Here is a 27,500-nt window from a genome sequence, read left to right on the forward strand (position 1 = left end):
TGTTTAGTGGGACTGAAGACACACACATCACCTGGTCACCATCTCCTTCTCTTTATTGGAGGCGTGGCCGCCGCTGCTGATTGGACGAACGGCGGTGGACAGGAAGTAGAGCCGATGGTTTTTGAAGTACTGGTCCACCAGTGGCAGCACAACCTGGAAATAAGAGAAATGAACGAGCGGATCAGTGAATGAATTAAAGCACTGACTGACATGAAGTGAGTCCATCAGACGAAGCAGACCTTCCCGAAGAACTTGAACTGCTGCTCGTGGGGGATTTTCTCTGCTTTGGGTCGAATTCCAGCATCTGAGATAAAGACGAGAAGCTGATGTGATGAAGGTGATGATGACCAGTGATTCTGAGATCGATACAGGCTTTAAAGCGAGTGTCTCACCGTACTCCAGCATGTGTGTGTGAGCTTCATCCACATACGTGATCAGCTGCTGCAGGAACGTGTAGGCGAAGCGTTTCTCTATAGACGGAGCGTCCAGATCCTGTTCCTTCATAGCCCTGCTCACACACACACACACACACACACACACACACACACACACACACACACCAATCTGAGGATTCTGAAGGAAAACCTTTTTTTGAGAATTACACTATTGTTCATAAGTTTGGACTGAGTAAGGCTTTATAAAAATGTTATTCAAAATTTTCTATTCATCTGTAAATCCTGAAAAATAAATTTTTCACAGTTTCCACAGAAATATTGTGCAGCACTAATCAGAAATGTTTCTTGAGCAGTAAATCATCATATTATTCTGATTTCTGAAGATCATGTGACACTGAAGACTGGAGGAATGATGCTGAAAATACAGCGGAGCATCACAGAAATACATTACACTTTAACACAGATTAATAGCAGAAGAGACGTCTTGCATAAAAACATTTTACCAACCCCAAACATAAACTCAGTCACACACACACACACACACACACACACACAGTCACCTTGAGACGCTGTATCCGTTGATCTGAAAGAACTTAAGGATGTCTTGTGCTTTCTCTCGGTCTCTGGATTTCTCTTTGGCAGTTAGAGTGTCATAAGGAACCAGTAGTGGATGACTTCCTCCTCCTGACACACACACACACACACACACACACACAGGTGATATGCAGCCCTGTAGCACCATCTAATGGCTGTGCTCATGTTTATATGTATACTCTGTAACATGTTTGTGAGCAGACCTTTGGATTCCAGCTCCAGTTTTTTCTTCAGAGCCCAAATGTTGTGATAGTTCTCGGCCAGCAGCTCCGCCATCGTCTGCAGCACACAAACACAATAAGGTGCTTCAGACAGGAAACAGCACGAGCTGGGGGCGATGTGTGAAGCGCGTCACTCACATGCAGGTCTCTGGACAGCGTCACGTTGCTCATGTCGACCGGCCGCGGGCTGAACCCGTGAGCGCCCTCTATGGAGCGCTGCAGGAGACACCAGAGGTCAAAGGTCATGCGCACTGAACCTCACATGAGTCTCTGACAAAGACATCACCATACAGCTGATTCTGACCTGACTGGACAGAGAGATGCGGCGCGTGCGGTTGTGTAACGTGGAAGCGTCGCTCTCTCTCATCCTCTCGATGCTCCAGCCCCACGACAGCATCGTCTTCAGACTCTCTCTGATTGGCCAGCGGTACACCTCCTTATCCTGAAACACAGAGGCATGCTGGGAAGTCTACTCCTCGTTCTGACTGTGATCGCTGAACGCTTTCTGTACCTTCTCAGATAAACATTTGTAGGGCTTGAGCACCGGATGAACTTTAGATGATTCACACATCTGCTCTCCATGAACCCATCCGACGGCAAACTACAGACACAGATCAACACGTCAGATCCACACGAGAACACCTGCTGCTTCCAACAACACTGGCACAACTACACTCAACATGAGAAAAGGTTTGCATTGAACAAATTCAGCAAATAACTGAAAAAAACAATGATAAACTAAAATGATATTTAAAGCAATTAAATAGTAACAGTTTTCAATAAGGTCCCATTCATTAATATTAACTTCTAGAAACGCTCTGTTGTGTGATGGCTCAAAATGAACTTATGAATCATTTTTTGAATCGGTCTGCACTGATTCAGTTGATTCTGAAAGAATGAATCAAACTCAGTGCTACTTATGAGAGAGAGGAACATTCTAGATCACCTTTGATCATCGATTCAGATCATTTAAATGACATTATGGCTTTGATTTACTACATCACTACTGCATGGAATGTAGCACTGAATCGTTTAAAGTGCATCACTAGAAAAGTTACACAATTATAATAACTCCTGAGCTACTGGAAAGTAGTGATTATTTGGTTATGTCCTCCTAAACACAGCCAAAAAATATAAAGAAGAGAAATAAAGTTCAGTGACTTTAATAATGAAAAGAAAGCAGCTCTGACCTTCTCCATGGACCATTTCTCATGGGAGTATTCTGCATATTTATTGATGAAATGATCGAGTTTCTCAGGAACAACAACACTACAGAAACACAAACACAACCACACTACACACATCTGAAAAAGCTTCAACGCTCATGTTTAGAGGAAAGGCTTCAGCGGACGAGCTGGAGCTGGGTCTGACCTGCTGGTGTCGGCGGGCTGCGGGTTGAAGTTTCCCTCGGCGTCCATGGAAGACTGTTTCTCCATCATGGCCATGTAGTTTGACTCCATGTAATCAGGAGGTAAAGCTCCGCCCACAGCGCTCAGACACGGCAGCGCCAGCTTGAACAACTCCACCTCGTACTTCTGCACACACACACACACACACACACACACACACACACACACACAGCTCAGATTCAGCAGACAGTGAAGCTACACGTCAGCTCGGGCTCCGCTGTACCTTTCTGGCCAGAGCATCAAAGATCCCCCAGAAGAGCTTTCTGGACAGATGCAGCTCCTCGTCCGAGGCCACGCCGAAGCTTCCCCATCCTCCGGACAGACAGTAGTACTTCCAGCAGCGCTCGTAGTGATTGGTCAGGAGCTGCGGGAGGACACACCCACCAGAGCTCAGTCACTACAGCACATGACTCCTGATGTGAACGAGAGATCAGACGCGTCTCACCTTCAGGGGCATCTTAGTGTGTTCGTTGAGCACAGGAACGTCAAACACCAGACGCCTCAGCAGATGCTGCATCATCGAGGGACGCAGTTTACTGCAACACAGACACCGCTAACACGCTACAGATCTCACCCAAGCTGATTCAGAACATCGATTTGTTGATACTGTGTATGTGACTCATGAGCACAAAACCAATACTAAAGATTTATACATCATAAATCATAAACCATCTCTCCAGTGATGTGTGGTTTGTGAGGAGGACAATATCTGTCTCAGATACAACTATTAGAAAATCTGGAATCTGAGGAAGCAAAAACGTCTAAATATTGAGAAAATCATCTTTAAAGTTGTTCAGATGAAGTTCTTAGCAATGCATATTACTAATCAAACATTACTTCTGATATATTTATGGAAATTTAAGGGAATGGTTTATGTAAAAGAAAAAACTCAAAGATATGGTTTGGAATTGAAATCTACAGACGCAAGCATAACGTGCAATAAAATAAACAATGTGCATTTTGGATGTTTTCTTTCTGCTAGAACACGTTATGGAAGCTAAATAAACCAAGATTAGATCATAAAAAGTTGGTCTTGCCTGTAGTGTGTCACCTAGCAGTAATAAGTTATTATTAATATATTAAAATGCATCCAAAACACTATACTAAAACTCTACTCTAAATTTAAATACTAAAATTACACATAAAATCAAAATATCTTTTCCCCCTCAGTATTGAAGAACATACAGAATCAGAATCTTTGATCTTCTGGAATCACAAAACCTTTTTTTAATTTAATTAACATAAATTAATTTAACATAAATATGAATTAAATAAATATACTCAGTTTCTGTTACAGTAGTCTGAGAGCAAGGTGCTTTGTCATAGTTTCAGCAAAATATCAAATGTAATGCTGGATCGCTGGATTAAACAGATTTTGAACAGATTTGTTTTTAGTGTTAGGGTTAAGAGTTGTTTAATCCCAGTTTCTACTTGATTTCATGTACAAAACCACACAAGAGCTGCTATCTACTAGTCGCAGCAAGAGCTTGATCTGGTTGTGTGTCAGGCGGTCAGTAACCGGTCAGTAACTAGTCCTCACCCGCACACGGCCAGCAGACACTCCTCGATGGCGTCTCTCTGTGCTTTGGTCAGACAGCAGCCCTTGGACAGTCTGTAGACGGTGTGCAGCAGAGAGTCGATGAGAGACGCGAACGGCTCCGTCCCGGCGAACAGAGGAGCACATTTGGTGAGCAGCGGCAGGACCGCGGTGCACAGGTACCGGTTCAGAGCCAGAGCCATGTCTGTGGCGCTCAGAGACACCTGGAGGTCAGAGGTCACACGGGATGAGGAGAGAGGTCAAAGATCAGCATGATGACACACACTGACTGAGGGGTCACGTGACTCACCGTGTCCAATGAGGCGGCGGCTCTGAGGTCAGGAAGAAAGCCCACCTCCAGCAGGTGGAAGAGGAAGTTCTGGTCCTCGATGCCATAAACACGGTCCAGGAACAGAACCATGGCAGCTTTGTGGTCAGGACAGAACCCTGCTGACATGTCCGGCTCGATCACAGAACCGTCTGAACACAACAAGAACAACTGATGAAATACATGATATTGTTTGTACCATCACACATTATTGTCCAGCTCTAATCTGAGATATATATATATGAAGATGAACCCAGACGTTCTCTTCTGTGGTCAGACCTTTGGCCAGCGTGGGCATCAGGAACGGGATGCTGATCACTCCCACCAGATCCTCAATGGGAATGAGCGAGCGCAGGATGGCCCGGATACGGATGGCCTCTCCCTTCCCCGCGTGGATCAGCTGACGCAGGAGAACACATCACATCAGCAGGAGAACACAGAGACAGTGAAGATGATTCACACACTCACACACTCACGTGCATCTCTGGAGCGCAGCGGCCCAACAGATCGATCAGAGCGGCGTAGAAGGTCATGATGGCGTTCCCCATGTGGATGGTGTCATCCTCCTCTTCCTCCATGATGTCATTACTATGAGAGACACACAGAGCATCCTCATCAGCAGTGGGTCGGTTATCATCAGATGATCTCCTGATAACGACCCACGCATTATAAAGAGCACATCATCATGAGACATTCAGACTTCAGTGTTTGAGTCGTGTTATTAGTCGACTTCTCTCCTTCAAAGATACAGGTCAGATGTGCATATCTCTTTAAGACACTGTGGATGATTTAGATGTATTTGGAGCGTGACCTATTTTATTGGGATGTTTCTGGACCAGAACAGGAACACAGAAGATGATGAAGGAGAGAATCGTGTGTGTGAGACGGAGAGATGCTGATCAAACACTACACTCTCAAAATAAAGGTTACCGAAGGAGGCTTTTGTAGCAATGTAACAGAAGAACCATTTCTGGTTCCCTGAAGATCCTTTCAGTGATCCGTTCTATATTTCTTAGTGTTTAATGATCTGAAGAAGAGTTTTTGTGATGTTCTGTGTGTGTTCTGCGTACAGCGTCCGGCTCTCCTCTGTGCTGGGTGATGGACCGTCTCTGCTGGGATCTTCTGAGATCTTTATGGCTTCCTCCATCGCCGCCAGCAGCCCGTTCCCGCCTTCTCCTCGCAGGGCGGGGCCAAAACACTCGGGCCGGCGAATCAGGAGGCGCACCACCACGTTAGCGTTCTCCTCCACACTCTCCCCTGAGACACACCAAAACAACAGCGTTCACCCACAGGAACACCCTCATCATGATCATCTCCAGGAGAACACGCTTCAGAACACCAACCGTTACAGAAGACCGCGAACCGGAGGAAGTCCAGGTAACGTTCACCCTCCACCGGGTTCCAGCCGATGTCAGGATATCCTCTAGACATCAGCATCACACAGCTCTGGAGACCACAGCCGGCCAGATACTGGACCACCTGACACACACACACACAGAGTCAGGGTTCAAGAGCCACATCAGCCAATCAGAGACTGAGGAGAGAGAGAGAGAGAGGGGCACCTTCTCGAGGTCCGGCTCTCTCAGCGCCAGAGCCAGTTCATTATTGTCCATCACAGACGCAGCGGCCACATCCAGAGGAGTGGACCCTCGCATGGACGGAGACGCTACACAGAACAAACACACGGTTAACTCTGAGCACTCGCTGACACCTCGCTCTCAAGATCTCCAGACGTCTTACCCAGACCCACGCTGCTGTTCTCCAGCAGGTAGCTCAGGTGATCAAACATGGCCTTCTGATTCTGACGGCTGATCCGACAGAAGTAGCACAGGAAGCGACAGCAGTTGGCCACCATCTTCGGAAAGGTGATTTCCTGAAGACCAAAGGACACTCGTTCAGTGAATCTGTAAAAACTAAAATAAGAGAGAGCTGATGGTGAGCGTGTGCACCTTGGACTCTCCTCCACCCAGGACGTTCACCATCACCTCCATGACGGTCTCGTGCATGCCGAGCGCTCTCATCAGGTTCGGATGCTGGTAGAACACCTTGTTATTCATGATGTCACTGCAGACAGGTCAAAGGTCACTGAGCCAAACTGCTTTAAACTGAGAATGCTATAGATGTATATATTTTGACTGATTTATTATTTGTCGCATGGCCCCTGCACCTGAGGCCGTGGATCATGAGCTTCTCCTCCTCGCGGCCCATCCTGACGCTGAGCAGAGAGCGGATCTGACCCAGAGACGCCAGCAGGCTGATGGTGTCCTCCACAGAGACGGCGTTGATGGTGTAGGTCTTGGGCAGCGCTCGCACCTGACCGCCGATGCCGTCGTACTGCCGGTGGAGCAACACAAACATGGCCCGCACCAGCTCGGGATCCTCGATGACCGACTCCTGAGCCCAGCGCACCATCGTCTCCGAGATCAGCTGCTGCAAGGTGCCTTCAGACACAAGCAGAGGTCAGGAGGTCAGGAGGTCAGGAGCCGCACAATACACTCCTCATCAAGCACACCTAAGCTTCACTCACTGGGTTTCTTTGACTTCTTCTTCTTTGGTATATCAGTCATTTTCTTCTTCAGGTAGGTCACCTTCTCCACCAGAGACATCAGACGGCCCCTGATGGTGAAATCATCTCCATCTCCTGATTTATCATCATCCGTCTCAATACCTGCAGGAACACAGACGCCATCATCAACACATAAAGCACAGAGCATCAATTACTTGATGAACATCAAGATACACTTCTAATGATCATTAATCTGGTTTGAGGATGTTTAGACTTGATCGCTGGTACCACAGTGTGTCATCAGATCTTCATGGAAGTCCAGCAGCTGTTCACGGATGTCCTCTGGACACGGACAGTCCTGCTTCTCATCCTTAAAATTCAGCAGCATGTTGATCTGAGGAAACACACACACACATGCGCCAACACCCTTACCTTATTTGAGTGAAATAATGGAAATGATCACAGGAAATAATGTCGGGACAAATAATGAATCTAGAATCGATTTGATCAATATCACTTCAAACTCAAGTTATTTATTAAGATTTACAGATAAAGAGAGACAGAAAAGCGTTAATAAGGAAACGGTGTGAGACGGGTGTAAAGACCTGTTCCTGTGGAGGAGAGCGGAACTCTTTGGTCTTGCGTGCCGTCAGAGCGGCTGACATGTTCAGTGCCTGCATCACTTCATTATAGCGGAAACGCTGGTTCTCCTGAAGATTCGCCACAAAGTCGTCAGAGAAGGCCACCACAGCCTCGATGCGGTGACGCACCTGACAGTCACACAGGTACTGCAGCAGGTGACACATCTGACCACACACACACACACACCACTCAATCACTGGAGGCTTTTTATCGTCTTCAGTACAAATCAAATTCAACAGGCCCTCAATAATTCTACTGACCCTAATAATCTACTAATCCTCTAATAAGAGTTAGTTGACATGTACTTCTGAAATAAAGGGCACCCACAATGTTTTTCGGATCCTCTTCACTCACCTGGAGTTTGACGGGTTCAGGAAGCTTCATCTGCAGAAGTCCTTCTTTGGGCATCTTTCCTTTCAGGTCGTGCTTCTCGGCCCCGCCTCCCTCCAGCTGGCTCCGCCCACAGCCGTCCTCTGGCTCCGAGGCCCCGCCTCCGCTCTCCCCCCCGTCCTGCGAGAAGACGCTGGGCTCGATGAGCTGCAGGATGGTCTTCAGGTCTCCGTTGTGGAAGATGCCCATGATCAGGAGCGTGTAGAAGAGTTTAATGAGCGGGACGAACAGGAACTCGGTGCTGCCGCCCACGGGGTCACGCACGTGCAAGCTTCCCTCCCGCACCGCCTCCGTCAGCATCTCCATCGTGCGGCTCTTCAGCGTCTCCAGCGGGAACTCAGGGCTGTACTGGAAACAGTTACCGTGGTGACCGGCGACGGCACCCACGAAGCTGGGCGAGGAGAAGCGCATGCGCGGCTGCAGAGAGGTGCTCAGGCCGATCCCCGGCAGCCCGTGCTTCTTCTTCTCGTTGGGGAAGAGCGTGATGCTCTTGGTCTCAGGGGTCATGGGCACGATGTACTCAGAGTTCATCATGAGGCGAGCAGTGGCGTAGCTGCTCAGGTGGATGTCGATCAGCAGGTCGTAGTATCCGGTGCGCAGCAGACCCGGCATGTATTTGTTCTGGATGGCGTACAGCAGCTGCGCCTCGTCTACGTGACTGCAGAGAGCGTGAGCCACACGGTTGTTCCCCAGAGCACAGATGGCAGAATACAAGCGCAGCGTGTGATAGTGGAACTTCAACAGCTCTCTCTGCTCCGTCAGCTCCAGGATATCCACAGACCTGACGGACAACACAACATCTGATTCAAACTCAACATCAGCAAAGACACGAGCATGAAAGAGCAGGCCATGGGAGTAAACAACCATCAGCTGGACACAAACTCTATTAGAAACAACAACACTATGGTGAATAAATGAATGGAATAATTCAGACTGAAGCCATATCTAAACCATCTGCTGAACTCTCACTCGTCCAACAATTGATTGAAACTGATACGATTAATAATCCAAAACCCCACATTTCTAGTGGTTTCTGAGCACATTTAGTGGCTACAAACAAATACATTTCAAGTGAATCTGTAAAAAAAACAGATACTTGCTAGCCATATTCTGTTTGCTAATAATATGCCATAAACTCATTCATTACTCACTCAAGAGTTTTATTTTTACTCTTGTTTTTCACATATTCACTTCTGGTCAGTTTAGAATAATTAAGATTTTTACTGTTTTTGAAAAGAGTCTCTTCTGCTCATCAAGGTTAATGTGTGTGTGTCATTGTGTGTGTGTGTGTGTGTGTGAGTGTGTGTGTGTGTGTATGTGTGTGTGAGTGAGTGAGTGTGTGTGTGTGTGTGTGTGTGTGTGTGCTCTTGTTTTTGTATCATATCAGGACACAACTCTGTATAATGACATGGGTATGACACAGGTATTACAAGGAGAGGGTGACTTATGAGGACATAACCCATGTCCCCATTTTTCAAAACACTTATAAATCATACAGAATGAGTTTTTTTGAGAAAGTAAAAATGCACAAAGTTTCCTGTGAGGGTTAGGGTTAGGTGTAGGGTTGGTGAAGGGACATAGAATATACAGTTTGTACAGAATAAAAACCATTACACCTATGGGATGAACACACTTTACACAAAAACAAACATGTGTGCGTGTGTGTGTGTGTGTGCACCTGTTCTCCTCAGGTATATGGAGCGTCATGAACTGCAGTGGTTCTGAACTCTGCACCATCCAGCCCAGTCTCTCACTGACCCTGCTGACCTCTGCCCTCAGGAACTGATTGGGCACACGGCTCCATGACACAGGTGTGAGGAACTGCACGTGTAGCCGCGGCGGACACTGAGGAACCGTGTTCTTCCGCTCGCTTTTAAACAGACCTGCAGAGAGCGGCATGACGCTCTACACACACAGAATCAAACACACATTAGAGTCTGAAAACATCATCATCATCATCTCACACATGTGCTCCTGCTCCCTCTTTGTGCAACCAGAGCTGAAGTAAAAATAGCCTCGGTGTCCTTTTTGTGAGTGAGAGTGAGTGTGTGTGTGTGTGTGTGTGAGTGTGTGTGTGTGTGTGAGAGTGTGAGTGTGTGTGTGTGTGTGTGTGTGCGTGTGTGTGTGTGTGTGCGTGTGTGTGTGTGTGTGTGTGTGTGTGTTAGCATAAGCTCACCTTGATGCGTCCCAGTTCGAACTGGAAGACGTTTGGACTGGTTGCTTGTGCAAACACTGCAGGGAACAGTTTAGTACTGGGCTCCACCTGCAGACACAGTTAGGCTGCTAGTTAGTCCTAGTTAACCAGTCCCTGCATCACCGGCTGCTGGAGGAAGGAGCAGTACCTGGTAGAAGGTGCCGAGCTCTTTTCCGTTGGAGGTGAAGGTGAGGAGGCCGTTGGCTGTGTCCACCACACACCCGATCTCCAGGCCGTTATTACTGCGGCCCTGACTGGGACTGCTGCACTCGCCCCCCCACACCATGTAGCAGTTACTGCGCTTGATGCTGCGACACACACACACACACACACAACCGTATCTGTGACCGATCTACACACATTCACTCTGTGCTCCTGCAGCCTCAGCAGCGCTCACCTCTCGTGAACTTTGCCCTTCTCGTCTCCCAGGGTAACGGTGACCGTTCGGACCGTGCTGAGCTCGAAGGCCGGGTCGTGCTGATGAAAGTCTGAGGTCACCCATCCGACCCACACGCTGGACGGCTCCTGCCCGGGGAAGATCCTCACCGAGTAATAATACTGACACACAGAGACAGAACCGCACATTTAACCCTGCTCTTACAGCGGAAGATGACCTGAGCGTCTCTGTCTCTCACCGCTGATGTCTGTTTGAGATTCTCACAGTCGTCTCTCTCCTCAGACAAGACCTCCTCTGACAGACGAGCGTTACTGCTGGAGTTACTGCTGGTCATCTCAGGCTTCGTTCTTTTCAACATGAACCTGAACAACAGACAAAAGCACTTTATCAAACATATCATCATCATCTGAGTCACACACGTCTTTCTTTCGTTGCTGTATGACATGTGTGTGTGTCTGTATAATGACCTCTGCTTGAGTTTCGAGGGCTTCTCCTGATTGTGATCCTTGTGGTTGTTGAACTCGTCTCGCTCTCTGTCAGGTCCGTTCGAGCTCATGTGACTGTGTGGCGTCTTCATCAGGACCTCGAAGTCTGACACGGTCTCGAAGTCCTCCAGATCTCTCTTGGGAGAGAAGAAGCTTCCGCTGGCCGAGCGCAGGAACGCCTCCGAGCACTCGATGGGCATGCTGAGACGATAGAACATGATGTCTGTGCTGCTGTTCTGTGAGCCGAACGACCTCTGGGTGACCTTTAGACACGGCGGGCTCTCCACCGTCCCGTCGATCCGCGTGACCTGCAACACACACAGAATCCTGTGAACACTCTGCATCGCTCGACCCAGAGCAGACGTGTGGCGTGACCTCTGACCTCGATGTGCTCGTGGTTGAGTGGGACGGGGATGAACTGGGGCAGACGTTTGCTGATCCACATGGTCAGATCACGGTTCATGTTGACGGCGAAGGGTTCGTATCCCTCCTGCAGGCCGCAGATGGTGAAGTACTTCAGCGTGCTCACGTCCTTCCCAAAGTTCATCCGGCCCACCTGACACACGCCCAGACTACAGACCGGGATGAATCCTGACAACAGCGGAAGACAGGAACGCTCATCTCCACATCAGTAAATCAGCACTAGAGCTCAAACTGAAGGAATACATGTTTAATTGTGTACCCACAATTACTGCGGGAAAAGCACATTTAGGTAATGTTACGTAATACACTGCAAAAAAAAAAAGGATTTGTAGTGTTTTGTCTAAACATTATGGAATCAGGATACATTTGGTTGAGATGCACAATGACATGAGAGGTTCTGCTTTATGAGAAATAGATCAAGATGAAGTGAGTTTATGCTTAAATCAAGAACAAATCTCTGCCAATGGGGACAGAAAAATCAACTGAATTCGAAGGGAAAACAAGTTGATTTTTCTGAATTCAAAAACACTTCATTTGATCAATTTCTTAGAAAACAAAACAAAACTTCTTATCTTTTTGCACCTGAAGTTAATGCATCTTGTTTTAAGGACTGTTTATATATTTGTACTGTAAAACAAGATCTAAAAACATCAGTTTGTCTATCGCAGTTCAATGAAGCTTGCAAAATACCATGACACAAACAGAATACTCTCAGGCTGCTGACAGGATAGAATAAAAGACTGATGTGCTGAGACAGATCAGTGAGTGCTGGGTGATGTATGTCAGTGGTCAGCAGGTGGCGCTCATCTCCAGTTCATCTCTACACTGCAGGATCTGTGAAGAGTGAGATGATGAATGACGCAGCAACACTCACCTGCTGCTCACAGTGAGTGTGTGTGTGTGTGCGTGTGCGCGCGTGCGTGCGAGTGTGTGTGTGTGTGTGTGTTTGTGTGTGTGTGTGTGTATGTGTGTGTTTGTGTGTGAGTGTGTGTGCCAGTGTGTGTGTGTGTGTGTGTGTGTGTGTGCGTGTGAGTGCGTGTGTGTGTGTGTGTATGCGTGTGTGTGTGTGTGCGCGTGTGTGAGTGTGTGTGTGTGTGTGTGTGTGTGTGTATAATGACATGGGTATGACACAGGTACTACAAGGAGAGGGTGACTTATGAGGACATAACCCATGTCCCCATTTTTCAAAACACTTATAAATCATACATTGTGTGTGTGTGTGTGTGTGCGTGTGTTTGTGTGTGTGTGAGTGTTTGTGTGTGTGTACATGTGCATGAGCATCAATGTGTGTTTTGCAGTATCAGCTCTGTAGGTGTTAGCAGAGCTCAAGTCTTCTTAGCTCCAGTGCTGCATTCATATTAAATCACACACACACACACACACACTTGCAATCCTGTGACCAATGTAAATGTTTTCCTGATGTATGACCTGGATGTAAGAGATTATGTATGCATGTTTGTTTGCGTGCATATGTGGATGTATATGTATGTAGGTATGTATTTTTGTATATGTATGTATAGGTAGGTTATATATACTGTATATTTGTTTGTTTTGGTGGCTTCTTCAATTATGGTTCTTTCCTGTGATATTTTTATATTATACTATACTGTTTATGAGAATACGCTTTGGACAGACTTGGGACAGGTTGGGAGGAAGAGCTTTATGTGCAAGTGTGTAAGTGTTTGGTGCTATCTTGAGGACCCCTCGAAAATGAGATGTTTTCATCTCAAGGGGTTATCCTCCAATAAAAATGAAACATGAAACACACACACACACACACACACACACACACACACACACACACACACACACACTATCTCTCTCACTGTCTCTATATGACAGACTGTCCATATAATGACACATGAACATATGTTGCTTGGTTCCCAACATCCTTCAAGGTTTGTGTTCGACTGAAGAAAGAAGCTCATAGGTTTGAGGGGAGTGGATGATCACATGATCATTTCTGGATGAACGATTCCATTGAATCATAAATAAAATCACATTCTGATGGAGTTCCTACATTAACGAGTGTTAATTTCTCATAATACAGCAATTTGAGTAGGAACAGGAAACGCCTCGCTCACCTTCCCAAACCTCGAAGTCTTTGAAGGCGAGTTCCGAGCCGGAGTCGTCGAGCAGCACCTCTCCGTTGAGCGTGAAGATCATGGTGCGTTCGTTCATGTCCACCATGCAGCCCACCACGTCTCCAGACTGCCAGGAGCGGCCGAAGTGCTCGTTTCCCTGATGCCAGCGCTGAGCCTGCAGAAACACACCACAGTTTCCATCTGTCCTCAACACCTGTGACGGATCTCAGAGTTCCTCCATCACACTCACCTTGAACCCATCGAAGACGAAGGCCTGGTCGTCTGAGCCCAGCTCCAGGTCCGGCTGACATCCTGGTCTCGCCCAGCCCACCCGCATCTCCCCCGCCGTCACCACCTCCAGCTCGAAGTACCACCTCCCTCCGCTCACGCTGTACGTCTTCTCCGCTCGGAATATCCGGAAGCGCTCCGCGGACAGATTACACACGTCTGCTCGGGCCGCTGCACAACACACACACACACGTGAGCAAACCACCCCTGGATGATGACCTTTGACCTGTCCGTGTGAAGCTAGAGTGCTCCAAAACAATGACAAATGCATTTAGAAGATATCTGCAATCAGAGCTAAAAACCACCAATGCAGATCAACAATTCTGATGACATCATTCTCACTTCAGAGCCGCCGGCCAATCAAACGCTCTCTAGAACCTGAAGTGAACATACACTGTCACAGACACTGACCCTAAATCAGTTAATCATTTTGTTTTACTGTTTTAAAACTGAGCTCATCGAGTGTTATTTTTGTATCATTGATTTATTATAGTTTTTTAACTTGTTTTGTTCATTATTTTCTGTTTTCATTTACATTTTTATACTTTTTTTTAATCTAGTGTTTTTGTCTATTATAATTATTTTTAAAACACTATTATATAGTTTTTTAGCACTTTAACTTACACTAAATGAAAATGAGAAATGTTGCCATGATAACTAGCTGAAGAAAAAAAATAAGATGAAGTTTTTTCAATATTATATTTTATTTCAGTTCATTTGTGTTTTATTTCCAGTACTGCTTCTAATAGTCAAGGCTAGGCTCCAGGTACCGTGGTCCTGATCCGGGGCCTCCAGGTTGTATCCGTATCCCAGCAGCGTGCGTACAGCTTCCCGCAGACTGTCCTTGTTAGATTTCTTGGTTCTCTCGTCCAGAAGAACGTAAGGAACCAGACGAGGGTTTCTCTTGTTCTTGATGTCCTGCAGAGACAATGAGTGTGAGGAGACATCACGCTCATCTGTGTGTTTAATCTCTGACCGTACAGATGAGTCCAGTCTCATTTCTCAGTATCAGTCTGTTTATATCACACTTCTACTGTAACTTGTTCATATATGAAATATTAGTGTTCATGTGTATTTTTGATATTCCAGTGAATGAAATCCTTCAAACCTGAAATCTGTACAGTCCACACACACTGACCTGCTGGACGCCGTAGGTCCAGCCCTGTCGTATGCGGTCTCGTGCCCAGACGTTGTGAGCGTTCTCTGCCAGCTTGTCCACCATGGCCTCCTGGGTAGACGCCAGTTTGATGTGGCTGAGGTCCATTGGGGCTGGTTTATACCCGCTGGACAGCTCGTATCTGACAGGAGAACACACGATAACTGACCGGCAGCTAACACTTACTACACACATGATATCAACACGTAACAGACACACAGGAAACTCAGAGATTCTGTTCAGGTGATGCTGGGTAGACCTAGTTAACCAGTGTAAAGTGAGATATCAGAGCTTAGCATAACTAGCTGCGACACCGTCCCAAACACAACATAAATCCAGACACATGCACATGTTAGTGTTATCATGAATAATGATTGACACACTCACTTCGCTGAAAGCTTCAGATTTTTGACTTTCTCAGCGGCTCGTTCGTCCGCCACTCCAACATGACAGCCCAACGCCAGAAGAGTCCTGCAGCACACAGAGCACGGCATGATGGGAAAACTGGGATTTACATCAGTGAGTCTCAACTCAACACAGTTCCTAGATGTGATGCGTCGCACACAGCAGTGAAATCGAAGCTTAAAACTATAAATGCAACGAATCATAAAATCATGTATAGTTCTGAGAGCAAAATAAACTCTGATGAAGTCTGTGTTCATCCTTCTTCATCAGAACGACACTATGACCTAGACAACAGTAATCACGGTGGTATGTGATGTAATGAGATGTTTATTTGTGTGCAGGACTGTGTCAGCTGTCCGATGACAGGAGTCAAACATCAGTCACAGCGTAACCTCGTTCAGTCAGACTCAGTCCAGTGTGACTCCTGCACAATCACACACACAACGAGCGCACCGCAGGGACTCACACACACACCACACGACTAATTAAAGTCATTAGAACGCTTCTGAAACACAAAAGAAAGAAGACGACAGAAAAGAGGAGTGCTGATAGAGACAGACAAATATGATTCATCTCAAAGACAATGTGAGTTTACTGACTCTACTGACTCTGATTCATCAGTGATGATCTGATTCACTACAGCATGATTTCAGCAGGTTCACAGTTATGTGCTAACCATCCAACGAACATGAAACACATTCACAAGTCAATACAAAAACAAGGTCTTCAATTATTACAGCAGATGTAATATCATTACTAGTGAACTAAGATATTAAACCGATTGACACATCAGATGAAACTAACTTGAGTGTCTCCTGAGACATCTGCAGGTTGTAGCTGCGCTCCTGTTCAGGAAGTCTGGAGAACTCCACCAGACACGGATGCTGCCGTTTATTATCATCCCTCACCTGCATCATGAATCAAGGGAAACATGTTTATGTTAGAAAGACTGTGTGAGTGCATGGAGACCAAGAGCTTTCCAACCATACACATATTCAACAAAAATACAGTTTAAACTCATTTTAAAGTTTTGATAGGGAATTAATGAGGAACATTAAATGATAATGTCAGAACAATCAATCACAAGTTAACTGCATTCACAATAACTGAACTAAGAATATTTTAGGATTATTTTATCATGTGACGTGACTTGAAACCATTCATCAAGTGTCAGCTGACTTTGCTCTTGCTGTTTCTGCTGGACTGGGGTGTGTGAGCTGATGAAAAGCTGTTATTTGATTCTATCAGAAAAGTGTCAGATGTATCTGTGATTGAGAGGAAACGCTTCAGTCCTGCAGAGAGGACATGAACACATGATGAGTGTGTGACGCACCGCTCCGTACGTCCATCCCAGCTCAATCTTGTTCATCACCCACAGCTCATGGATGTTCTCTGCCAGCTTCTCCCGGATCCGCTCGAGATGTGGAGGCAACACGATCTGCACACCACACACACACACACACACACACACACACACAAGTGATCGTCACGTCTGAACCTATTCATTAACAAACTCATCAAACAATTGGTTAGTGTACAGGTGTGTGTTCAGGTGTGTGTACAGGTGTGTGTTCAGGTGTGTGTACAGGTGGGTGTACAGGTGTGTGTACAGATGTGTGAACAGGTGTGTGTTCATGTGTGGTCAGGTGTGTGTTCAGGTGTGTGTTCAGGTGTGTGAACAGGTGTGTGTACAGGTGTGTGAACAGGTGTGTGTACAGGTGTGTGTACAGATGTGTGAACAGGTGTGTGTTCAGGTGTGTGTACAGGTAGATGTACCTGACTGGTGTGCGTACAGGTGTGTGTACCTGACTGGTGTGTGTTCAGGTGTGTGTTCGTGTGTGTACAGGTGTGTGTTCAGGTGTGTGTACAGGTAGATGTACTTGACTGGTGTGTGTACAGGTGTGTGTTCAGGTGTGTGTACAGGTGGGTGTACAGGTGTGTGTACAGATGTGTGAACAGGTGTGTGTTCAGGTGTGTGTACAGGTATATGTACCTGACTGGTGTGTGTACAGGTGTGTGTACAGATGTGTGAACAGGTGTATGTTCAGGTGTGTGTACAGGTGTGTGTACAGATGTGTGTTCAGGTGTGTGTACAGGTAGATGTACCTGACTGGTGTGTGTACAGGTGTGTGTACCTGACTGGTGTGTGTTCAGGTGTGTGTTCGTGTGTGTACAGGTGTGTGTTCAGGTGTGTGTACAGGTAGATGTACTTGACTGGTGTGTGTACAGGTGTGTGTTCAGGTGTGTGTACAGGTGGGTGTACAGGTGTGTGTACAGATGTGTGAACAGGTGTGTGTTCAGGTGTGTGTACAGGTATATGTACCTGACTGGTGTGTGTACAGGTGTGTGTACAGATGTGTGAACAGGTGTATGTTCAGGTGTGTGTACAGGTGCGTGTTTAGGTGTGTGTACAGGTGTGTGTTCAGGTAGATGTACCTGACTGGTGTGTGTACAGGTGTGTGTTCAGGTGTGTGTACAGGTGTGTGTTCAGGTGTGTGTTACGGTGTGTGTACAGGTGTGTGTTCAGGTGTGTGTACAGGTAGATGTACCTGACTGGTGTGTGTACAGGTGTGTGTTCAGGTGTGTGTTACGGTGTGTGTACAGGTGTGTGTTCAGGTGTGTGTACAGGTGTGTGTTCAGGTGTGTGTACAGGTGTGTGTTCAGGTGTGTGTTACGGTGTGTGTACAGGTGTGTGTTCAGGTGTGTGTACAGGTAGATGTACCTGACTGGTGTGTGTACAGGTGTGTGTTCAGGTGTGTGTACAGGTGTGTGTTCAGGTGTGTGTTACGGTGTGTGTACAGGTGTGTGTTCAGGTGTGTGTACAGGTAGATGTACCTGACTGGTGTGTGTACAGGTGTGTGTTCAGGTGTGTGTACAGGTAGATGTACCTGACTGGTGTCCACCGGTGTTGGCGTGAAGGCTGCCTGTGACAGTGTGACTGTGGGTCCCAGGAGGTCACGTGTTCTCCCATGATCATGTTTGTATTCTTGACTGTGCTCCACACGCAGCTTCTCTCGAGGTAAAACAGCCTCAAAACATGGAGCGTAACCAGATGGAGGCAGGAACTTGAACTCTCCATGACGACCACCCAACAGGAAGCGCACTCTGAGGAGGACGAAAGTTTTTCACCAATCAGAGCAGGTTATAGTTTAAAGGTAATATCACATGATCCATATAAGATGATGATGACTTTATCAGTTCTGACTCAGCAGTTCATGTGATTTATCTGTCAGACTGACCAATGGCAGACAGGGGGTGTGGCTGATGGCACAGTGGGCGTGTCTGGAGGTGATGACACTCACTTGACTCCAGAGGAGAAGGACACGACGGGGAAGAAGAGTCCGTCTGAGTTGAAGTTCTCAAACATTCCCTGGACCGGCTGGCCGTTGATGCGGAAGGAGATGCTGGGAGCGCTGAGATCCAGACAGCAGCTGACCACATCCTCGACCCGCAGCACGTGCTGATTGGGTGAGCTGACCGAACGCGCCACACAGCCTGCCAATCACAGCACGCGTTCCGATCACATGGACCTACAGCTCTTTAAAACTGCTGACATGTGCTGTTATATGAGTGATGTCTTCACTACCATCAGCAGATACCTCACATCAGATCACACACACACACACACACACACACAGCTCTCTAAATGGGGACATTCTGTAGAGTTTTGTTTTGATATACTGTAAATAAACCATAACCTTAACCATCCTCCAGTGAAAAGATTCTACCACATATTAGTTTAGATCTGTTTAAACGCTGCTTGATCTGTGCAGATTTCTCTCCTGATTCAGACCAGAACACTCTTTCACTGGAGGAAGTGTTATTATGGATTATAGACTAATTGTTTCTTGTCTTCTCAAGACCTGAATTGATGGACTGCAGTGGTACATTTCTACATATCTGATAAAGAAACAAACTCATCTCAGATGTCATCAGATTGAGACACTGCATCACAGCGATCACCAATATGAACTGAAGAATCTCTCTGTTGTTACCTGCCCACAGGTGTAGTCCATCAAAGCCGTATGAGTAGAGGTCGTCCCCGACACCGTTCCCGCCCCAGCCCTCTCCTCCGCCCGGATACGGCCCATAGCCCTGTGTGGACGCCCAGCCCACCCGCAGGTGAGTGGCTTCGGCCGTCACGAACGGCTCCACATGGTCCACGATCAGCTCATAATACCACTTCCTGTACTGGGCGGTGCCTTCACTCACACCCAGGAAGATGTTGGGCCTCATGCTGAACGAGCGACACAGAGAGGCACTGAGAGAGTGTGAGGAGACAGGAAGTGCTGACAGGAAGTGATGAGGACACTGTCCTACCTGCTGACGTGATTGACGAGTCGTGTCTGCAGCAGCAGGTCTCTGCCGGGCAGCAGGTTATCACAGATCAGGTGCTGATTGGAGCGAACGGCCACACCGTGACACACACACAGAGAACACAGGACGTCCAGCACCTGAACATCACACACACATCAGTATTACTCGATTCGCTCTTGTCACATATGACAGAAAAGCTGATCACGATGATCTTGTCTTCGGAAAATATTATTTTATTCACTTATGTCAGAAACAGTGAATCTCTTTAACAACTGGCTGTTGTCATCACTTCATTGCGATTATTATAATTCATAAAAGTTGTTCCTGCCAACTGGTGACTGGCACTGTTACATGGCCTCGCCAACGCTGATTTTATTCGCATTCGGCGATTTTAGGCCCAGCATATAATCAGTAAAGATCTCTGTTAAAATGACAGTGTTAAACATGAACAGATACACAACACAACTGAGTAAACCAGGTAAAGTAGACATTGACAGATATACCAGACTGGAACTTCAGCACAGGGAAATGAATCTGTGAATCCCTTCTGCACACACCACATGATCAAAAGAGAGTCTGTCTGATTATTCTTCAGCTCACCTTGTGGTTGCGTCCGTGTTTGTCCAGCAGTGAGATGATGGATTTGATGTGTCCTTCTTTAATGATGTTCAGAGCTTCTGGACTCTCCACCAGAACACAGTGCAGAACCTCCAGAATCCCTGTGGACACACACACACACACACACACAGACACACACACTTACACATCATCACACCAGCACATCATAACGATCCACTCATCACAATAAATGATGCTACACACCGGACGACGCTTCCAGCCTCTCCAGACGACTGATCAGCCAATCCAGAGAGCCGGAAAACTGAGCACAATTCTTCCTGTTTCCTCTGATCAGAGCAGCTACACAGACACACAGATGATCATGTGACGGGAATAATACGATTCATTAGGAACGAAGCTCTTCAAAGGTTCAGGAACAGATGAACTATTACTGAATCACAGCTGCATGCAGTGTACATATATAGTATGTGAAGTGTGTGAGTTAATAGTGCACTTTGCTGAACACTAAGCACTAGTGAGTGATGGTGAACACAGTGTTTGTACGGAGCTCCTGGAGCCACAGTCAGCAGATCTCATCAGTTATTGATGAGTGCAGATGGAAAGTGCTGGAATATGGATCATACCCAGATGCTCATAGAGGGAGTTCAGGATGGACTTCCAGGATTCTCCGGCCTCTTTACCGGCCACGTCTGCAAAATGAGCCGCACTGCTGTACACATGCAGACGATCGATACACTCCAGCACCAGGTTGATCATTCCCTACAGACACACACACACACACACACACACACACACACACACACACACACACACACACACACACACACACACACATGAACTCGTGTGCATGCAGCTGAAATATCAACATCATCTCTAAAAACATTCAGGAGAAATAAAAACAGCTCACTATAAAAATGAATGTGGAGCAGCTCAGATTATCTGATGAGAGATGACGGAGTAAACTAGTACTAGTGTGATCTGATTCTTTGTAAACTGTAAAAACAAAGATTAAAAGATTATTGAAATATGGTTTAAGGACTACTTCAGTTTCTCTGTATCAGAAATGTAAGCTTACTGCAGTGTGTTACTTGCCATCAGTGTGTGATGTGTTTCTAGCAGTTTCTGAGTGAGTGTGTCATAGTCAGTTCTACAGCAGAGTTTTGTTCGGTGTGTTGTGGCGTGAGTTGTGCTTCTTCTATAGAACCGCTCTGATTCTGTTTCTGTGAGCAGTACCTCCTCCTGGAAGAGGTTCTGTCTGCTCTTGAGCGCTCGCAGCCGGTTCTGTTTGTCCTCGTGCTCCAGGTGTTCGTCCGGCGGCTGGAAGTATCCGATCAGATCCTGAAGACTCAGACTGACCGACTCGATGGGCAGATCCAGGCTGGACGTCTTCCCCTTCTTACTCAGAGTGTCTAGACCCCTGCACTCAGAGAGGAGGCACAGGACCGCTAACAGACAAGACTCTCTGTGTGTGTGTGTGTGTGTGAGTGTGTGTGAGTGAGTTTGTGTGAGAGTGTGTGTGTGTGTGTGTGTGCGTGCGTGCGTGCGTGCGTGCGCGCGCGCGCGTGCGTGTGTGTGTGTGTGTGTGTGTGTGTGTGTGAGTGAGTGTGTGTGTCACTGTGATCAGCTGCATCATTCACTCATGAAGTTATCGTGAAAATCACAGCTCATCAAACATTAGCAGGAAGAGCTCAGTCAATAGTAAACATCCGTGTGTGTGTGTGTGTGTCTTTGAGTGTGTGTGTGTGTGTGTGTGTGTGTGTGTGTTACCTGATGAAGCGGTTGAAGAGGAAAACCGTGCTGCGAATGACTCTAGCGGTGCGTGACTCCTCGTGCTGTGATCGTGAGAGCGTCAAACCGTCATCCATGTGACCCTCATGATGCATTATGGCCTAAAACACACACACGTTATATTCATCATCCACTCGAGTGTGTGTGTGTGTGTGTGTGTGTGTGTGTGTGCTGCAGCGGTAATGAAGAGGGTGTGAGAGACTGACACGTCTGTAATGAATCTCTCTCAGAAGCAGCTCACGGGTGTCACGTATGAATGAATCCATCACACTGAACTCTCTCTCTCTCACACACACACACACACACACACACACGCTCAGATCCTGTCAGACGCTCACCTTCCTCTGAACTCCACCCATCCGCGCACACTTGGCGTCCACAGACTGGTACGTGAGCCAGAGCCCGGTGTCCACATGCTGGATGAAACAGACCGAGTCGCCGTATTTGATGTCCGGGACGCCCATCCCATCCACCTCCTTCCTCAGACCAAAGTCCAGCTTCTCCTGCAGGAGGACGAGCAGAGGATCATGGGTAAACACTGCTTCACACAGTGTACTGAAGTTCATCAAAATATAAATCATTCAAATAAACCCATTTAAAAATGCTGAATAATTATGAGCACAACTATGGAAGCTAACAACTGTGTAACTATTAAATTACTGAAACAGGTGATTGCAATCTTTTTTCTCAAAATTGTGAGATAAAAGTTGCAGTTACCTTTTTTATATTTTATTTATTACAATTCATTTTTTCCCCTTATTTATTAGAAATCTGAATTTTTCATCACTGATGCATAAAAAACATGAATAAGTCAATATTGATAAAACAATTGCGAGCCATCACTTATTCTCTCTTTAATTCTAAAAGCACATAAGGCCATGGCTTTATCCTGTGTGCTGCTCCAACACCAGTTCAGTTCAAATTCAGGAACTGAGTCAGAGTCAGAACTGAATTAATATTCTCATCTGCGGATGAACTGATCTAATGAGGAGTGTTTGAGATGTTTCAGGTTCGTCTGGCGTCAGTCTCACTTTTGAGGAACGGAAGCAGAAAGCCGTTGATTTGACGTCTGCTTTCTCCTTGTCCATCAGCAGCAGCCCTTGATCCTCCATCATGCTGAGATACTTCCCTGTGGTCACGTGACGCAGCCGAAACGGCTGACCCCAGCGGATGTGACTGCCACTCCACCTGCACACAGCCAGAGGACAGGCTTCAGCTCGCCCACAATGCACTGCGGCACACACAGTACTAAAGGAATCCATGTGGTTTTCAAACAGTAAAGCATCACTGTGCACACAATCTACTCTAATGATGCTGTCATGACAAACAGCAGCTCAGAGATTCAACGTGAAATGATTCAAAAGCAGAAAGTAAACTGTGTTGGGCTCCTGCTCCAGTATTTGGCCCTAACCCCAAAATGCCACTTTGATAAAACGCTCCGACTTCAGCGTCCTGGATTATTTTTAGTCTGTGAAGAGCAGAACGCAGAAGAGCTGACGTCCTGCAGTGTGTAATTAAAGGCTTCATGGGAACACAAACCCGGCCGCTGCCAGAGGGGTCAAACCAGAAGGAACGCATCCGACCTGATGACATCAGCACTGGGGCATGATGGGAACCTCACAGGGTCCAAACACAGTACACAGTGCTCTACAGGATCATGTGGAGTTAAACCAGAAAAGAGTGTCTTTTCATGTCATGTACATTTTCTAAATGTGTGGATTTAAAATAGAACGAATGAACTGCAATCATCATATTATTCTGATTTCTGAAGATCATGTGACACTGAAGACTGGAGGAATGATGCTGAAAATACAGCGGAGCATCACAGAAATACATTACACTTTAACACAGATTCACACAGAAAACAGATGATTTAAACTACAATAATTTCACAAGATTTTTACTGTGTTTCGATCAAATAAATACAGCCTTCCTCGGCAGAAGAGACTTAGACAAATCTTAACTACTCCAAACTTTTGTAAATAATACAAATGAATGGAAATAAAAAGGCGAGCTAATGAATTTGGCCCACCCCGGTGTGGCATTGGCACAGACCTCAGTAATGATGCACTCATGAAGTACTCTGAAGTACTCTGAGCGTGTGAATCAGGACTCATTACCAGCACACACAGACAAACACTGCTTCACTCACGCCACTCGCAGCGTCTCCAGCCTCCACAGGGATCTGGCGTGGATGGACACAGCTCCACCCTCGTAATGCACCGTCCTGCAGGAGACAAACCACAGATCACACTTCACTCCATACTGTACATCACAGCAGAACCACAGAATTTGACTGAAGTATTTTATTTTATGGACTCAAAATTGTATATGGCTAGAAAAAAAAAAAGAAAGGTAGAAAATGTCCTTGAAAATCAAAAAATTGTTTCTTAATTTCTGACAATGGCACAACAGTAGTGCAAATAACTGAGACCAATGATGACATCACTTCCTGTGCAGCACAAAACAAAATAGTATCAGTCTGTGTGAGACTCTTGAGGGCAGCTGAAGGATGAGAAGCAGAGCGCACACATTGATTATTAAGACAGCGTCTGTGTCTGACCTCAATCTACAGTCTGAGGATCACAATCAGCGTCTGGAACACGATGTGCGCTGGGAACCTTTCTGGTTCAGCTACTACAGCTTTACACACCAGTGAAGAGAAAGACACACACCTACACACAAACATGATCCCACAACACAACACACACTTGCGTAATACTTGTGCAAGAACATCTCTTGTTCGAGTTAAAGAGATATACTCTGAATACACAGAAAGGTTCTTTGAAATTGATGTATTCAAAAGCAGACGTGACACGCTCAAGGCCACCGCTGACGAGAAACACGGAGAAAGAGAAACTCAAACCCCGAGAGGAACAGACTTCAGCATTATATGTGAAGCTGAGGAGCTTAAACTCACACTAACGAAGACTTAAACAGATCAAACAGTGAATCATGCCCCGAGCAATGCCAAGGTCATGGGTTCGATTCCCAGGGAATGCTAAAACTAAAACCAATGAATGTTGACTCCAGACTAGATTTAGCTTTCTTTTTATTAGTAATGTCTGAGTGTGTGACTTTTAGGAAGTATCTGTTTTTCTGGGTTGAATAGTTTGCAGAGTAACACACTTCTGTCCGTGTCTGATGTCCCACAGAGGACAGGTGTTTCTGTAATTACAGCAGTACACACAGATCTCATTCTGTCTCACAGAAGCTCATCAGACCCCAGAGACTCTGTTTCTCCTGAAGAACAAGTGAACGTCCTACTTTACCTCCAGGAGAGCCCAGGGTGGGTCACGAGAGATGGAGAAACTGGAGTAAGATGGTAAAGGGATCATATTCTGCACGTATTCATCTCATTTAGACAGTCAGGATGTCATCAGTTTATTTATTTATATATTTTGATCCAGTTTTTCCCAAGATTTGTCCTCTTTAAGGCCCTTCGTATATGAGCACAAATGTATATCCAGCTCTTCACACGGACACACAGCGGTTGACCTCAGAAGATGAAGACATCCCACTCAAACCACACTTTAACCATCAGGAGTGTTTAATCAACCTCACCACACAGTCCTGACCGTCAGCGCTCCCGATGGAGAACCAGACACACACCAGCGCTTCTCAACCGCTCTCACCAAACTGGACACAACTATATTTGAAGTTTCTGTACAACAGAGTTCAGAATTTCAGAAGTTTTAAGACCTGAATATTCCACAGGGATCCTGCTCGTTTTATCATCATCGTCATCAAGCAAACAGATCCTAAAAGAAGCAGTTCACCAAACACCATCATTCACTGCTTTGGAGAGAGTGCGGTTGATTGGATGATGACAGACTTGATGTTTTTGTGTGAACTAGTGTTTTATATCAGTGAACACCACTGGATCAGATAACAGATGAATCCTGACCTGCGCTGCTCCTCTCCGTGTTCTCCTGACGGGACGGTCAAACACTCGTCCATGTGACCGTGCAGCAGCCGCAGAACATCTCCACCAATCAGGAAGCCTGAAACACACAGTGCTGAGCAATCAAACAGGAAGTGGAATGTAGCGTGACATTAGCGTGTCAAATACTCACCCTGAGCCACTTCACTGCCGGAGCAGATGGGAGCCACGCTCCAGAGCGTCTGCTGGAAAGCTGCGTCCACGTGCAGACTGCAGTTACCATACGACAAGTGCTGGAACAGAGAGAGCTCACATTCATCAGTGTGTTCTCGACGTGCAGCCATCAGCTTCTGATTCTGCTCAAACTCACCAGGTATCGTTCAGACGACACACTGACCAGGATGAGGTCATCGCCCACTCGCACCTTCTCACCCTCTGACCTCTGCTTGGACGCTGGGTGGATGGTCCACCAGCACGCCTCACCTGCACACACACACACACACACACACACACACACAGGATCAGTATAGTTATAAATCATATAAAACTAAAAAAATCACAAAATAACTAAACCTGACATGAAAAATTCAACATATTTCAAATTTATTACAACGGTCTCTCAATGATACTGCATAACAGTAATAAGAATAAGAATAATGAAAATAATGTCGCAATTCAAAAAATCTCCCAATGGTCCTGAGAACAGAGAATGTAAACAGGAAGTGACATCACCTGTCGTGTCTTCCTGAAGCCCCACGTCAAATGCTAGTTTGTCTGTGGATGAGCGAGCTGTAGACAGACAGCACAGATACTGGAGAGAGAGAAACACATCGACACATTAACCTCACCCTCACACACACACACACACACACACACACACACTCAGACGTGACGAGTCGTCAGAGGAACACACACCATCCCGCTGTAGGAGTGTCTCAGTAAGACTGCGTGACCGTAGAGCAGCGTCCGGTGACCTCCGCCCTGCGCCGTCTGAAACACACACACACACACACACACTCATGGTGAATACGACACTAATCAGCCTCACATTCACAGCTAAATCACATACCACCCTAAAGACACACAAATATTCCTTTTCATTTATAAAAAAAAACAAATACCTGTCTCTGTGTTCTGTACTAGACTAACTGAGACTTGTCATGGCACTTGTATCCTGTTGTTGTTCTCTCGTTGATCTGACTGCTTCTATTGTTCTCATTTTTAAGTCGCTTTGGATAAAAGCGTCTGCTTAATGTTTAAATGTAAATAACTTTTTTCATTTTAAAACCATTTCTATTGAAATATTTATTACTCTGCTATTTTCAGTAAAACTTCTGTTTCAAAACAATGGATTTGCATATAAATGGACAAACAAATAGCAATGTATACGCCATAAACGAACATGAAGAATGAAGATATCTCTGACGAGTCTAAATGCGTTTGAGTGTTTTTCCATCGTGAGCCTGATGTTCCAGGCCG

The 27,500-nt window shown here is 46.2% G+C and overlaps 1 protein-coding gene across 2 annotated transcripts in view; it reads right to left on the bottom strand.

Moving 5' to 3' along the window:
• The window catches only part of ryr2a (ryanodine receptor 2a (cardiac)), a 79,756-nt gene that overhangs the window by 26,806 nt on the left and 25,450 nt on the right, over nucleotides 1–27,500 (bottom strand). The window contains exons 7-63 of one of the 2 annotated variants that reach the window (XM_026222254.1): nucleotides 26,937–27,011; nucleotides 26,754–26,832; nucleotides 26,392–26,504; nucleotides 26,215–26,314; nucleotides 26,046–26,142; nucleotides 24,291–24,365; nucleotides 23,170–23,326; nucleotides 22,477–22,641; nucleotides 22,118–22,239; nucleotides 21,584–21,767; nucleotides 20,974–21,109; nucleotides 20,594–20,689; nucleotides 20,372–20,490; nucleotides 19,775–19,908; nucleotides 19,450–19,691; nucleotides 18,757–18,949; nucleotides 18,343–18,559; nucleotides 16,788–16,892; nucleotides 16,259–16,362; nucleotides 15,437–15,520; nucleotides 15,032–15,191; nucleotides 14,664–14,811; nucleotides 13,856–14,064; nucleotides 13,606–13,780; nucleotides 11,481–11,689; nucleotides 11,081–11,406; nucleotides 10,852–10,975; nucleotides 10,614–10,774; nucleotides 10,365–10,524; nucleotides 10,199–10,285; nucleotides 9,701–9,927; nucleotides 7,987–8,803; nucleotides 7,596–7,796; nucleotides 7,279–7,384; nucleotides 7,012–7,152; nucleotides 6,652–6,925; nucleotides 6,434–6,548; nucleotides 6,225–6,357; nucleotides 6,047–6,150; nucleotides 5,828–5,963; nucleotides 5,555–5,741; nucleotides 4,961–5,072; nucleotides 4,764–4,884; nucleotides 4,467–4,636; nucleotides 4,160–4,380; nucleotides 3,065–3,155; nucleotides 2,843–2,983; nucleotides 2,582–2,745; nucleotides 2,401–2,479; nucleotides 1,722–1,811; nucleotides 1,515–1,652; nucleotides 1,349–1,426; nucleotides 1,193–1,268; nucleotides 956–1,079; nucleotides 393–508; nucleotides 240–304; nucleotides 32–153 (exon numbers count right to left, since the gene is read on the bottom strand). In XM_026222254.1, coding sequence (XP_026078039.1) covers nucleotides 32–153; nucleotides 240–304; nucleotides 393–508; nucleotides 956–1,079; nucleotides 1,193–1,268; nucleotides 1,349–1,426; nucleotides 1,515–1,652; nucleotides 1,722–1,811; nucleotides 2,401–2,479; nucleotides 2,582–2,745; nucleotides 2,843–2,983; nucleotides 3,065–3,155; nucleotides 4,160–4,380; nucleotides 4,467–4,636; nucleotides 4,764–4,884; nucleotides 4,961–5,072; nucleotides 5,555–5,741; nucleotides 5,828–5,963; nucleotides 6,047–6,150; nucleotides 6,225–6,357; nucleotides 6,434–6,548; nucleotides 6,652–6,925; nucleotides 7,012–7,152; nucleotides 7,279–7,384; nucleotides 7,596–7,796; nucleotides 7,987–8,803; nucleotides 9,701–9,927; nucleotides 10,199–10,285; nucleotides 10,365–10,524; nucleotides 10,614–10,774; nucleotides 10,852–10,975; nucleotides 11,081–11,406; nucleotides 11,481–11,689; nucleotides 13,606–13,780; nucleotides 13,856–14,064; nucleotides 14,664–14,811; nucleotides 15,032–15,191; nucleotides 15,437–15,520; nucleotides 16,259–16,362; nucleotides 16,788–16,892; nucleotides 18,343–18,559; nucleotides 18,757–18,949; nucleotides 19,450–19,691; nucleotides 19,775–19,908; nucleotides 20,372–20,490; nucleotides 20,594–20,689; nucleotides 20,974–21,109; nucleotides 21,584–21,767; nucleotides 22,118–22,239; nucleotides 22,477–22,641; nucleotides 23,170–23,326; nucleotides 24,291–24,365; nucleotides 26,046–26,142; nucleotides 26,215–26,314; nucleotides 26,392–26,504; nucleotides 26,754–26,832; nucleotides 26,937–27,011 — 8,705 coding nt within the window. Of the gene's footprint in view, nucleotides 1–31; nucleotides 154–239; nucleotides 305–392; nucleotides 509–955; nucleotides 1,080–1,192; nucleotides 1,269–1,348; nucleotides 1,427–1,514; nucleotides 1,653–1,721; nucleotides 1,812–2,400; nucleotides 2,480–2,581; nucleotides 2,746–2,842; nucleotides 2,984–3,064; nucleotides 3,156–4,159; nucleotides 4,381–4,466; nucleotides 4,637–4,763; nucleotides 4,885–4,960; nucleotides 5,073–5,554; nucleotides 5,742–5,827; nucleotides 5,964–6,046; nucleotides 6,151–6,224; nucleotides 6,358–6,433; nucleotides 6,549–6,651; nucleotides 6,926–7,011; nucleotides 7,153–7,278; nucleotides 7,385–7,595; nucleotides 7,797–7,986; nucleotides 8,804–9,700; nucleotides 9,928–10,198; nucleotides 10,286–10,364; nucleotides 10,525–10,613; nucleotides 10,775–10,851; nucleotides 10,976–11,080; nucleotides 11,407–11,480; nucleotides 11,690–13,605; nucleotides 13,781–13,855; nucleotides 14,065–14,663; nucleotides 14,812–15,031; nucleotides 15,192–15,436; nucleotides 15,521–16,258; nucleotides 16,363–16,787; nucleotides 16,893–17,259; nucleotides 17,265–18,342; nucleotides 18,560–18,756; nucleotides 18,950–19,449; nucleotides 19,692–19,774; nucleotides 19,909–20,371; nucleotides 20,491–20,593; nucleotides 20,690–20,973; nucleotides 21,110–21,583; nucleotides 21,768–22,117; nucleotides 22,240–22,476; nucleotides 22,642–23,169; nucleotides 23,327–24,290; nucleotides 24,366–26,045; nucleotides 26,143–26,214; nucleotides 26,315–26,391; nucleotides 26,505–26,753; nucleotides 26,833–26,936; nucleotides 27,012–27,500 lie in introns of those variants that run through there. The other variant, XM_026222255.1, reaches the window with a different exon arrangement.

This window comes from Carassius auratus, chromosome 37 (genome assembly GCF_003368295.1).
Source record: "Carassius auratus strain Wakin chromosome 37, ASM336829v1, whole genome shotgun sequence".
Classification (NCBI taxonomy): Eukaryota; Metazoa; Chordata; class Actinopteri; order Cypriniformes; family Cyprinidae; genus Carassius; species Carassius auratus.